Here is a 14,834-nt window from a genome sequence, read left to right as displayed (position 1 = left end):
AACAGCTTTAAATCCCTCTTCCACCTCTAAGTATTCTATTGATTCATGGTTCTAAGTTATTTATAGTCATTAACTGCTCGAGGGAGTGGGCATGAAAACTAAAAACATAAAGTAATAGAAATCATGATAAAGCAATGAGAAACTTGAGACTGCCCTATGTCACTGGAAAATATGACCTTTTAAAAATGTGACTTATGGTCACATTTTTTTAAAGGACATTTATGGTCTAGAACAGTACTGTCCAAAAGAAATATAATGTCAGCCACAAGTATAATTTCTAATTTTCTAGCAACTACATTAGCTAGGTAAAAAGAAACAGGTTACATTTTAATAATATATCTTTCCTTAATAGAAGACATCCAGAATATTATCATTTCAACATGTAATCAATATAAAAATTATAAGATATTTTACATTCTTTTTTCATAGTTAAAGTCTCTAAATGCAGTGCATATGTTATGCTTGTAGCACATCTCAGTTCGGACTCGGCGCATTGTGAATGTTCAGTGGTCACACATGGCCAGTGGTTACTGTGACAGAGAAGGACTAGGAGAAGAGCAAACAGTAAGAACATTTTTCATCTTTGCCAGAGAATGAAAGTTCTATGTAAATACATTATCAGCAACTAAAACTTAACTTTTCAAAGTTTCTTTCTATTCATTATCGATACCTTTCTGAAGCACAATACAAGCCATATTTTTCAAACAAAGGACTATAAAAATCACCCAGATTGCTTAAGAAGGATCCATCAGTATTGTTTTATGTTCTGACTCTATTGGCTTTTCTGTTTTCTTCCTAGATACCCAGCATTTCACCACGGTCACACTAGAAACCACCAGAGAAAGTGAAAACTATACTGCCTGACTGCGCGGGTGTCCACGGAACGCCAGTTCTGGATCCCCCTGCACTGGGGTCCAGCAGGTCACCGCCCTAAGATGATGCCAGGGGTCTTGCATTGAGAGAAGCGCATGCCTAACATTCATGTTCAGTATAGCCACTGCTCCCCACCCCCGCCCCACCTCCACAAATCATCTCAGCAGCAGGCTCAGTCCACCGACTACCCCCATTTTATCCTTGTGCTCGTCATCTGTTTTCATTCTCTATTTCTACCTAATCTAGTTTCATCCTCCTTGTTCCAAATTCATCTCTGTTTTCATCCTCTGTTCTTATTTTATCCAGGAGTTCTAATTATAGAACTAATTACAGAGTAAACACATGTCCTAGGTTGCCAGAGTCAGCACACTCCCTGTTATCCCAGCGTAATTACTTACAGGACCCTCTTTCATTGTCAAACCTGCTCCAGTTTGGACGATTGCAGTTATCTCATCTTTCCATAAGTCACAGGCCAGCAGAGTTCAATGATCAACCCCTGACTACAGATGAAAGCATAGCAGGTACTATTAAAGTAACACTTCACCTTAATTACCATGAGAATTCCTTATTTCTGACACATTAATTCTTTCTCTTTAGTTGTTTTGTCCCTTTTACTTGGTCTACTCACTCTGGTTAGCCTGGAATTCAGACTGTATCTTGCTAGATTGTCAGTCTCTACCCTGTTACAAAAACCAGATCCACTTCCTTGCAACCACACTTTTCTGATTCCTAAAAGTCTTGACCTTGTTTCCTAATGCCTTGCAAGTTGACTCATATCACTACCTGCTACTGGCCTCACCCTAGTAAAACACTCCTAATCCAAAAAGGTTTCATAGTGAAACACAGACTCATAACTCCATTCTCACATCCTATCACTACTACTACTACTACTACTACTACTACTACTACTACTACTACTACTTTATTTTCATAGACACAGAACCATCTATCCTAGTAAAACACATCATACCATACTGTTTTATACCTGATAATTGTAAGAATACCAAAAGAAAAGAAAATGTAAGTAGCCTTAGTACTGTAGGAGTAGAGGGGTGCAAAGAGTCACAATAACAACCACCAATTTTACTGCCTCCGCCACCTGTGTCTTCTTACGCATTATGTAGTTAGCAAACATTACTTTACACCTCACAATGACATTAGGATGTTTCATGCTTAAACCCCATTTTACTAAGGAAAAACACTCCAACCTGTTAACTAATGCCGAAGAACACAACAGCTTATGAGTGGCACAGGTGAGATCTGAAGTCTCTATGAAACTGTGTTCTTCCTACAGATCATGCTGCTTCAGTAACCAGCATTAGGCTAGAGACAGTGTTAAAAAGGAATCTCTTGATTTATGAATACAGAGTATCTCAGAGTTCATATCTCATTCTGGGTAAAAAATATGTTTGTACTCCCCTGCACCAGGGGGTAAGGAGAAGAAGGAATACTCATTACAGTTTAGCTCTTTATGATTAGGATTTAGTTAGAAATCCTTGGTTTCCTCAACCTTTCTGATTTTGGTTTTATGGCAGGGGTAGGAATTCATTTTCTTTTGTTTTTCATACTCTTAACTCCCTTCTCTAACCTTGTTACCAAGTGATTTTAGGTTGTCCGTTTTTTTTTGCTCAGCACTTTCAAGATACTGTTTTATTGCTATTCTAGTAAATTAGCTGTAACAGCTAGTAAATTACACTAATAAATTAGCTATCAATTTACTGATCACTGGTTTGTTAATAAATCTGTCTCTCTCTGGCTGTTTTTCATACCTTCTCATTGTCTTTGGTGTTCTGCAGTTTTACTACAGAGTCTGTGTGAATTTCTTTTTATTTTACTTATTTTACTTGGGTTTTGATGAACTTGCTGGATTTGAGGAATTGTGACATCGATTCCGGAAAATTCTCAGCCATTATCCTTTCAGATGTTGCATCTTCCTCATTTTCACTACTACTTCCTTCTGGAAATGATTACAAGTGTTAGATCTTATTACTGTAACCTCCATGTTTCTTGTATGTTTTTCTATCCTTTTGTTTTTCTCTGCCACATTCTGTGTAATTTCTGCTATTCAACCTGGAAGTTCAATGAACTCTTCTACTATGTCTAAACTCTTTGACTATTCACAATATGTACTTTAATTTCACTGGTTCTATTTTTCATTTCTAGAAGTTCTATTTATTTTTCTCAATTCTACATAATTATTTTTAGTAGCCTCGTGTTTCTCACCCATGTTATCAATTCATTCTTATTTTCCTAAATATTTAAAACATACTTATTTTTATTCAATATATAAATAATGAAGTCCCAAGGGTAAAATCCTACTGTTGTTTCTATTTCCTCATGTATTATCCAATTTTTTTTTTGTGCACTAATAATTGTCAGATGTGTTCATGTGGGAATATTGAGGGTTTTAGATTAAAATCATTAACAATTTGTATAAACATGTGCCAAGCACCCTGGGAAACCAGTAAGAAGAAGATATTTTACTTCTTGTGTTGAGGTTTCTGAGGTTTAATAGGTGGTATATATTTAAATACCCAACTCTTATGTGGGCAGGACTGTGGTTACAAACTCTCAAAGAAAATCTCTTTTTTGTCCCCCATCAACTCATAAATAAGGTCAAGGCAGACAAGATACCCTGACATTCCATTTGTTGTTGTGTTGGGTAGGACAGGGAGTAAACCAAGGCAGGAAGGAGGAGGAGGGGGACATGCCTCACCCACTGACTCAGCAGTCCTGAGCCTGGTCCGATAGTATTGCCAGGTGCTCCAACATCATAAGAAACTCCATGCTAACATGGGAGGAGAGGAGCCGCTGAAATTCTATTAATCATTTCTACTACCTGGGAAAGAACGACTTTGAAACTGTGTATTCATTCCAAGGCCTAGAAGGCAGGATGGGGTCCCCAGCACCCAAAGAAAAAGACCATATGTAACTTTGGGTAACTGCCTCAACTTTAATTGATTTTCCCCAGTCACAGTATGTGTTTTGCAACAAGATGACCAAATGTGGTCTGAAGCAAGGTGAGGATCCAGGCTAACGGACCCCCACATACACCTACATTTGGGTAATCACGCCCCCCTGGGGGAAGCTGGCACCATCTTTGGCCATCAATCAGTATGTAACTTCTTCACCCCCATCAGGAAAATTATGTTAAGTCCTCAGAACAAAGGACCTGGGGCTCTTGTTGCCTATGCTCTTGCCACCCAAGCTCTTGCCTTTCACCCCCACCTCGGGAGAGTGTATCACCAATAAACCCTGCCTGCATGCTAACGGACTTGCTGATCTGTAATTCACTGCGTGGGAAGAACCCAGTTCCTCCCGTAACAGTTGGACAGATTTCTCTTTCCAAGCCTTCCCATTTCACTGATCATATAGACCTTCAAGAGTCTAAGCCACAGGCAGGGATCTCAGTTCTACCTCCCTGCCTTTACAGACCCAAGATCTGGTCTTATATCCCCTGTATGATCATTAAGATTTCTGTGTGGCTCTAAATTCTGATTACCTAGCTAAGTGCTGGGGGAAACAGGTTTCAACGCTGCCTTATCCCTCTGGATTGCTGTTTCAAACTACTCTTTTTTTATGGATGTCTGGGGATTTTCTTGTGAATGAATCTGCTCATTTTCAATGGTGTTTGTTACATTTGGTGAAGCATTTTGAGGATTATTTGTCTTTCATTTCCAGGGAAGAAGGACCAGAAAAGTCTTTTTACTAACTGGCAGAAGCCTAAAAAGGCTGGCATACTTTTTGATTACCCTGAATGGTTAGAACACGTGACTTTTGGTACCAGATTGTGCAAATAATATATATAACATTCAGAATGAGGTAAACTTATTCTTTCACAAACTTTAGTTAAGATTTTATCTCCTATGGGCAGTGAAACAGTGAACTTAGGAACCAATTGAGAAAGGGATTGGTTTGCAAAAGTAAATTGTTTGGAAGAATTTCCTAACACTAAAGTTCAAACTAGTTTGTTTTGGTATATACACATATGGCTTATTTGTTTTTGTAGCAATAGGAACAAAAAAAAATTTTTTTTTTATCATCTATTTACTCTCATTGCGCAAGGAACCTCACTCATTTAATTCTTAGCCCTATGAATCACTGTACAGATTTAAAGACTCAAGCTCAGGGATCAAAGCTGGCTCAGAAATTGCATAGCCAACAGGTCTTAGAGCTAGGGTTCAAATCTAGGTATGTCTGTGCTATTTCCATACTGCTGATGCAAGTGCTGACGCAAGCTTCTAGCAACAAGGCCTGGATTACAAAACTCACTGAAGTACACATAAATAGAAGACTCAGGTCAAAAAAGCCAATTTATTCCTAATTTGGGTGTCAAAGTCAGGAGTCACTGAAAAGAGTAAAATAAACTAGATTTCTTCCAAAGTAAAGGATCAAACAAAGTATTCCTGTTATTCCTATTGCTAGTCTACATTTTCAAACAGTACTCTTCTGAATGAAGCTTAGGAGATAAAGAGATAAACTCTAAAACCATGAAATTATAGAGCCACAGGTTAGAAGGTAAGGGGCAGATGGACTGTATTTTATAAGTAGCTTAAAATCAGAACTGGGTTTTTCTATGGTAATGAAACAAGGAGTTGAAGAAAGGTTCATGGCAAATGGGAGACAAAGCCTGGAGAAAAAAAATTTCACTGTATACTTCTTTTTGTATTTCCTTGTTTTTGAGTCATGTGACTATATTACATATTCAAAACATTAATTGTAAAAAACTAGTCTAAAAGTCAATTCTAACCAAGTGCTCTAACAAATCTGTCTATATAACAATAGAATAAAAGACTAGTGAAAACTAAAGAGTAAATGAAGTTCTTTCACTTCCATAATACTTCATACTTATACTATGAATGTTGTTTCAAAACATGACAAATCTAAGGAAGGTTAAAGCCTGTGTTTCATTCTAAAAAGAACTAAAGTAAAACCTTTTGAGTGGCTAGACTAGGGGGCCAGTGAAAATGAGAATACAGTGACTTATCTGAATCTATTTGTTGAAATCCAAGTTTAAAAAAACCACGTGCATCCCACATCAATGCCAGCTTGGCAGTGGCACCGCTTACCTTTAGGAAGAGCAGGTTTAACTGCCATTCTGCCAACCAGACATTCTCTCAGCATGGATTCGTAATTGACCCAACGATGAACCTGGTGTGGGATATGAATGACAGAAAAGTAACACGACTAACTCCAGGAGATGCTCTGATTTTATTCTGAGCAATACGAAACATTTTTATCCTTCACTGAAAAAACGAAGAAGCAGATTCAGTTTGCCAACAGGGTAGTGACAGAAGGGCGGCATACAGAGGGGACAATGTTCTCCAACTGCTGTCTGTAGACCTCTGGAGGTTCCTCCTGCCCTTTCAGAAATCTGTGGGGTCTCGCTTAGTTTCAAAATATACTAAAATTTATTTGCTTTTCTCACTCTGTTGACATTTGCACTGATTCAAAAAAGCAATAGCTGGTAAAACTGCTTTCATCTGAGCACAAATTAAGACAGTGATTTCGATCATATTCTTCACCAGACCCAAGAGAGGTGGAGTGAGAATTTTGTTTCATTTAAGAATATGCTTCATGAGGTAGAAAATATGAATTTTCATTTTTTATTTATGTTTTTAATTGAATTTATTGGGATGACATGGGTTAATAAAATTTATAGGTTTCAGGTGTACAGTTCTATAACGCATCATCTGTATATTGTATTGTCTGTTCACCATCCCCAAGTCAAGTCTTCTTTCATCATCGTTTATCCCCCCTTTACCCTCTTCTACTGCCCCCTACTCCTCTTGGCCTCTGGTAATCACCATACTGTTATCTGTGTCTATGGGTTTTATTGTTTGGGTTTTTTTTTTTGCTTGTTCCCTTCACCTTTTTCACCCAGACCTTCAACTCTCACCCCTCTGACAGCTGTGAGGGTGTTCCATGCATCTATGTTTGTTTCTATTTTGTTTGTTAAATTATTTTGTTCACTAGATTCCACATGAGTGAGATCATATGGTATCTGTCTTACACCTACTGGCTTATTTCACTCAGCATAATAATCTTGAGGTCAATCCAAGCTGTCGCAAATAAGATTTTTACGGCCCAGCAGTATTCCATTGCGTAAATGTACCACAGCTTTTTTATCCACTCCATCCAATGACGGGCACATTGGCTGCTTCCAATTCTTTGCTACTGTTATTAAATCGCAACCCTTGATTACAGATCTTTTTTATATTCTGTGTGACAAAATAAGAAGTGCTCAAAAATACTTCTATTGCAAAGTAAGATGACAGCCCTGAGGAAAAACCTCAAGCAACTGTTGGATCTGCAAATTGATCTGAGTTTTTCTTTCTTGAAAGGCTGTTCATGCTTATGATGAAAAGAATGACCTATAAAACAAGTGGTTATTCAGACTTGAAGATCTGACAGACATTTTCTTGAAAAGGAACAAAGTGAGACTGCCACTTCAAAGAAAAGAATTTAGGGTATTTGTTGCCAGCATTAAGGAGGCAATTAAATTTAAACAAACTTTCTGAAGGACACTTTCTCGATAGACATTAAAAGCCTGAAAATATGCAGCTCTTTCATTAATTCAGAAATTTATCTGAGAAAATACTTGCAAGTATGCATATATACAAGTACCTGGATATTTATCACAGCACTATTTCTATTGTCAAAATATTGCAAACAACCTAAATGTCCAATTGTAAAAGATCAGTACAGAAAAATTGTTTAATATATCATTCAGTAAAATACTCTATAATCACTAAAATAATTAGGTCAAATTTCATTTACCAAATATTTATGGAGCATCCAATAGTGTATAATGCACTATCTCTGGGGCTCTGGGGTTAGTAGACTTAACAGATAAATGAAGGAGAAGGATATTCCAGGAGGCAAAGGTTTGTGGCTTGTCAATTATGGAACTGATTTGCTCAGAGCACTTCAGTTTGCTCAAAGCAAAATCAATGTTGAGACTATTTACCTCATATAGTCTTTTCAGGGCCTCAAATAATGAATTTAAATTTATTCCACTCTCAGTGGTGAATCCTGAGAGTTGTAGAACAAAGTATTAATACTGACTTTAAGAATACAGTACTACTGCCTCGGCCAGGTGGCTCAGTTGCTTGGAGCGTCGTCCCGTACACCAGAAGAAGGTTGCGGGTTCGATTTCCAGTCAGGGCACATATCTAGGTTGTGGGTTCAGTCCCTAGTTGCAATGTGTACAGGAGGCAACTGATCAATGCTCCTGTCTTACATCAATGTATCTCTGTCCCCTACACCTTCCTTTTCTCTGAAATTGACAATCATATCCTTGGGTGAGGATTTTAAAAAGAAAAAAAAGAATACAGTAGTCCCCTTCTTATCTGCAGAGGATAAGCTCCAAGACCATACCCGCCCCCCCCCAGTGGACGCTTAAAACAGTGTAGAGTACTGAACTCTGTATATCCTATGTTTTTTTATACATACATACCTACGATAAAGTTAAATTTATAAATTAGGCACAATAAGAAATTAACAATAACTAATAATAACATAGAAAAATTATAACAATATACTATAATCAAAGTTATGTGAATATGGTTTCTCTCTCAAAATATCTTACTGTACTGTACTCACCTTTTCACTTACAGGAAGTACTTGATAGTTTCTCTTTGGCACATAAGAATTGCCAGGATCATTACTTTCAGGCTTTGGGGTCATTATTATGTAAAGCAATGATTACTTTAACACAAGCACTGTGAGACCAGGATAGCTGATCTGGTAGGCCAGACCATTACTAAGGGACTCACAGGTGGGAGCATATACTGAGTGGATATGATGGATGATTTGCATTCTGCTTGGGAGGTTCTTACTGCTGATTTAAGGCAAATTCCCATTGCAATTTGTTACTTGTTATTGCCTAGAAATTCAAGCCAACCAGAAAAGTTTGGGAACATTTTTCATTTCCATGAAAACTTGCATGCCATACTTTATATCTTTCCCATACCGCTTGATGCTGAATGTACCCTTCCGCAAGAATTTCCAGTAAACTTTAGTTCTCTTTATATTCCTCAGTGTTGTACATGGACCTGATTTAAGTAAGCTTGTCACAACTATCACACTGCTAAATCTGAGAGTACTCTTCCATTGTAATGCTATGATTTCTTTCAGCACCTTACCTGATCAAAAAGGTCCGTGCCGTCCAACCCTGCTGCTCTCATAAGTTCATCTTCTCCACCAGGATGATACTCCATATATGGGCTGACATTATATACAAGCCCTGTGTCAAAGCAAGGAGAAATAATATCCTAAATGAACTTTTTGAAAACTGTACAAACTACAAATATGTTCCAATAAATCTTCCCAAATCCACCCTATTTATTATGTCAAAGATTTAAGAATATAAAGGGTCTCAGATTTTTCCATACTTGCAAGCTATTAAGTTAGCATGGCCCTTTCATGCATCCTGTAAGAAAACACAAGACTCCTAAGTCAGAGACTTGGGACAGTTTAGTCTCACATCAGTAGCAGCAGCTAGAAAACCATCATGTGCGTGAGTTCTCTGAACCCCAATTCCCACAGAGCTATGTGAAGAGGGCTAGTTAATAACTGTATACCAATGTGCTGCATGACAGGAGAGAGACCCTGAGCTTAGGAAACTTGAATCTTTTATAATGGTCAATTAAGTATGCCTGCCCTTCGTTCTAAAAGGAGACATTAATATACTGAGAAGTAAGCAAACCTGTCAGAGGAAGACACTAGCTCTCCTATCATCTAAAGTTGTTCTATGCAAACATCTCTGAAAAGATTGTCCAGAACAAAGAAAGTCAATGCCTCTGCTTCCAAAATATTGCCCTATCTCCATCTCTCTCTCTCTCTCTCTCTCTCTCTCTCTCTCTCCACTCCATCATCTTCTACTGCCCTAGTAGAAGAAACTGATGAAAAAGAACTGAACTCTCATTCATGTGTCTGATCACCTCAGGAAAGGCAGAGCAATGGTGACTGGGCCACGTAGGTGTGCTCTGTGAAAGCAAACACAATTCTTTTCTGCAGTTGCTCAAGGAACAAAGATTATTGTTTAGATCTTACTAATCCTTTTATCTTCCCAAAATATTCATTTAATTTGTTCATATATTTAACTATAGTTTTATCTTTTCAGAAAAAGGAATAAGGAACAACAAATAGAGAATAGCCCAATGAACAGCCTTACCAAGTAAGTGAGTTGCTTTTTAATCCTTTACTTGTAACCTAAATAGGCAAATCCAGTCCTAAAGATACTCACATGTGCAATGAGAACAACTAATTTCTTATGTCTAGACTATGCCCTCTTTATATGATGACTTCCATGAATTTAAATAACCTCAGATAACTTAAAATGTTCATCCCATATAGTAATCTTGGAAGGAAAGAAAACACTGGATTTCAGACTCAAGAAACCTACTGCAGTTTTTCCTCCAATTTAATTTCCTCCAATTCAACCAGTCAGGATTTCTTCATAAAATTTCTCAAAGGCAATTTAAGCAACAAAGAGAACTAAGTTCACAAAAATCTCTTTCAGCAGTCCTCAAAATGTCTGGGGGAAAAAAAGAACTTCTGGAGTCCCCTTCTTTCTCTTTTCCATACACTCTTCCCCACCAAATTTAGAAAGAACTTACTGTTTAATCCCCCCAAATCCACAGACTGAAAATGTCAGAGATAAGGATTAGTATCAAAATTTTTCCCAATAGACTTTTTCAAACAGAGAACCCCCTTCCAAACAAAAGAATTCCAAACTTTCTGTCACCAAACCTAGAGTCCTAGTTTCTCAAGAACATGAAATCTACAACATATGATCTTAATACCTTCTGTGATGGAACTGCATGTGTTTCAGCAACCAGCAGGAAGATAAACAGGTAACTTTAACATCTATCAATGATCAGTATATAAAGCCTGAAATGTCTAACATGTGTTCTCTGCTTCCTCCAAACTCTTTAGATTGATACTTATCCTCTCGTCATCTTCCCATCCTTTCTGATAGATTAAGACCCAGAGCTAAAGAACGTCCCACCTTCTCCAAAAGAACGAAACTAGGAATGCCTATAAAACCCCTCATTATAAGGAATTAAGATTTAGATCCAACCACACTTGGCAGTCTTAGTGATTTGCTGATTATGAGACTGACACCCTGCCCCCTAATGCAACTGGTGCATCTCCACTGGTCCAGAGGCTCTTTCTTCCCTCTTCTTCCTCCCTATCTGCTTGTTTTTTTCTTTCAAAAGCATTTCCTAACAACTAAAACTTGGACCCCTGAAAGTGGCAGCAGAAAACAAATTCAAAGAACTTAATTTCATGCTTTTCCTTCATGCTTTATTGTATTCTATCTGTACTATACATGGCTTTTAGACAGCAATCTCTTTTGTGCAAGCTTTTTGCCTCCTACAAGTTCTTACTACCTGGTTTATAGAAACAATTTTGCAACTCTAAATTTTGCAATGACACAAATTAACTTCTTCGCATAGCTCTCATGGCTCAGGCGTGGCAGATTTGCACAACTGATTGCCCATTAAATATAAATATAAATATAAATAATACTTATGGAGCCACAGATACAATCTCAATTTGGTGCTAAGCTACTGATTCAGCAAAACCTAATAATGATATTAAGAACAAAAACAGGCAAAAACAGATTCATGAAACATTATGAATGCTGCTGTTAGGTTTTTTACATGGCCTTCGGTGGCACAGGGAGATTTAGGGAGTCTGCCTATTTATCTATCTACTTACCTATCTATATTTATCCTTTATGCTAATACTTTCTTTTGATTTGTATTTTGTTTTTTAAACTCTAACCAGAAGTGGTTACAATAAAAGGACTGACTGCTGCTAAGAAAAGCAACTTAATTTCACAATATATACATGTGCCAAGCAATAATGTTGTGTACCCTAAATTTATACAATGTTATTTTCAATTATATCTCAATGAAAGGGGGGGGAGGGGGAAAGTATGAAAAAAGGAGGAAGAAGAAGGAAAAGGAGGGGAGGAAAGAAGGGGTAGCAGCAGCAACTTATTAAAATTAAAATACAACAGTTCTGTTAAAAATATACCCCCTAATGTTTAAATACATCATTTTTAAATGCCCTAGCAACACTCGGGTGATTCTTACAGCTAATTCACCCTAGCAGAGGTGCAGTGCAATTGAAAACACACATGCGGTACAACTATATTGAGTTCTTTAAGCAATGTACTGGTAATACCTATTCTAATAATCTTCACACTAAATTATCTCTTTCGTGCTATATGTTTGAAACCTTAGCACTTAAACAAGTTCTTAGAATAAGAATTACCCACTTTAAAATTGTCAGAAATTTATACTGCCACTTAATCACAGAATGATAGTCTGAAGACTGGGAGAACTCTAACTGAAATTTTTAATCTGATCTCTCATTCATACAGTATTCATCTCTACAGAATCTACAAACAGACCATCATCCAGAATCTGCTTGAACAGAACCTGAGTCTAGGAGCTCACTGCTTGTTTAAAAGCTTAAAGAATCAACATTACCTTATGCCTGAAAACTAAAATTGCCATTTTATACAGAAAGAACTCTTTCCCATCTTTGCAACTGCCGCATCTAGTTTTTCACATATACTTTTTATATTTGTTGTTATTTAAATTCCAACTGTTACTGATAAAGACCATGAGAATCTTACAATAAAATACTTAAGTTTGTGTGTAAAAATTTAAAGAATCCACACCAAAACACGTAAAAAAAGAAAATACACTAGCCGCCTCACCTAGGTAACTATGTTGCTACCATTGAACATTAAACCTAATCCTGAACTTCCTAGCAGCCAGAGCCAAAAAGAGAGCTAGTTAAGAGTGCACTCATTATGTGAGCTTCAAAAGCATTACAAGGACACAAGCAAACAAACAGAAAAAGAGAGATTCATTAGTTAGTTAAAATGGAGAAACTCCCTGTGAGAGTTTGTTATTGCTATTGTTAAGAATCATGAGTCCCTATGCAGGGGCCATTGACCACAACAGATATTACAACCTAACAATATGCAGAAACGTTCTTCAGGTAGCATTCCTCCCACCCTCCCCGGCCCTAGGTGACGGCTATTGTACTTTCTGCCTCTTCATATTGTGTATTTGGACATTTCATATAAATGGAATCACACAATAAGTGGTCTTTTGCGTCTGCCTTCTTCCACTCACTATAAATATTTTCAGAGTTCATCTATGTTGTTGCACGTATCAGTACTTCCTTTCTTTTAATGGCTGGATAACCTTCCATGTGTAAATATGCCACATTTTGTTTATTCGTTCATCTGTTCATGAACATCTACGTTGTTTCCACTTTTTGACTATTATAAATAATGCTGTTATGAACATTTATGTCCAAGTTTTTGTGTGGACGTATATTTTTTATTTCTTTTGAGTATATACTTAGGAGTGAATATGTCAGGTCACATAGCAATCTATGCTGAACCTCTGGAGGGACTGCCAGACTGTTTTCCACTCTGAGCAGCAATGTGTGAAGGTTCCGATTTCAAGAGCTCTCTTTCAGTCACTCCTCCAACTTCCCATAGGCAGGGAACAGCTTTTCTCACCAATACAACCTGAATCATACATTTCTCAGATAACTGACCTCAGAACTGGACTGCAGCATGCTTCAACTTATTCTCAACCCCCAGCTCTACATGAGACAAAGTACAATGTTAGACTGAAGTGACATTTTTTACCTACCTATTTAATCTATCTTCCAGATGAGGCTCCCACAGTTTTTCAGGTTAGGCAACCATATGGTGGAATCCTAATAACCCTCCATAAGAAGTGACTTGCATCTCCATGGTTCAGGCCACACACTCACTAACCAGTAATTTTTCATTTTTTTCTTTTTCCTATTTGTAAGTCAGAGTCTAAAGTATGGTCCTGAAAGAGCAAGACTTTTTGGCTGGTCCAAGACTAACATTTTTTCTAGTAATTCTAAAATGCTATATTCCTTTCAAAAAACTCTCATTCTTTCACAAATGTCTAAGATTAAATACAGAAGGTGACATGAGAATACAGTTGTTGTCTATTAAGCCATAGAGTAAAAATGTTTGCCAAAAAGTAAAATAATACCAATTTTCTAATTTTTGCTTTATAAAATGTAGTTCTCATGTATTATTTATACGTAGTTTATTTTTAACTTTTATATTAAGTTTATAATATTCTTTAAATTTCTTAGTTTTAATTCCTAAAAGGTAAACATCAACAGAGCCATCATAAGCAAAGGCCTTTGGGGCCCTCAATAATTATTTAAAAATTATTTATTTATTTATTTTTAGAGAGAGGAAAAGGATGGAGAAAGAAAGGGAGAGAAACATTGATCGACTGCCTCTCTCATGCCCCCGAATGGGGACCTGGCTCGCAACCCAGGCACGTGCCCTGACCAGGAATCCAACAGGTTTTCAGTCCACAGGCCAGCAATCAATCCACCGACCCACATCAGCCAGGGAGGAGTTCTCAGTCATTTTTCAAAGAGTAAGGAGATCTTAAAACCAAAACATTTGAGACCTACTGCTCTAAGTAAGAGTGGTATTTCTGTAATTTGATTTACAAATAATTTTTGTTTTAAAATTTAATCACAGATTTAACTTCAAAGCCCCATTTATATTCATTCAACAAAAACTTAATGCCTCTTATGTATGCGCCAAGTATTATGGTACTACACTGCAGTGCTCCTACTTATTTCATTAACCACCACTGTTCATTTTGCTGGCTCTAAAATGAATGAAAGAAAAAGCTGTTTATAAAATAAAAGAAGGGCACACAGATCCATTTTTGCAAGCACTGTGACTACTTTGCCATCTTGTGTTCAATAGAGAAATTGCACTTTTCTTTTTTTTTTTTAATGTCTCCTGCTACCTAGTTCTAACAACGGCTAAGAGAGGGTGTTAAAATATGCTGCAATGATTGTGGATTTTAATTATCTTTCAATTCTAGTAATCTTTGCTTCATATTTTA

At 37.1% G+C, this 14,834-nt stretch overlaps 1 protein-coding gene across 1 annotated transcript in view; it reads right to left on the bottom strand.

Moving 5' to 3' along the window:
• The window catches only part of LOC129067605 (cytochrome b5 reductase 4), a 76,174-nt gene that overhangs the window by 46,776 nt on the left and 14,564 nt on the right, over positions 1 to 14,834 (bottom strand). Inside the window, exons 3-4 of the mRNA XM_054569672.1 lie at positions 9,021 to 9,121; positions 5,943 to 6,024 (exon numbers count right to left, since the gene is read on the bottom strand). Coding sequence (XP_054425647.1) covers positions 5,943 to 6,024; positions 9,021 to 9,121 — 183 coding nt within the window. The remainder of the gene's footprint in view (positions 1 to 5,942; positions 6,025 to 9,020; positions 9,122 to 14,834) is intronic.

The sequence above is a fragment of the Pteronotus mesoamericanus genome, unplaced genomic scaffold (genome assembly GCF_021234165.1).
Source record: "Pteronotus mesoamericanus isolate MK-2021 breed Mesoamerican mustached bat unplaced genomic scaffold, CSHL_Meso_final contig_20, whole genome shotgun sequence".
Lineage (NCBI taxonomy): Eukaryota > Metazoa > Chordata > Mammalia > Chiroptera > Mormoopidae > Pteronotus > Pteronotus mesoamericanus.
This window is presented reverse-complemented; position numbering and strand designations above follow the sequence as displayed.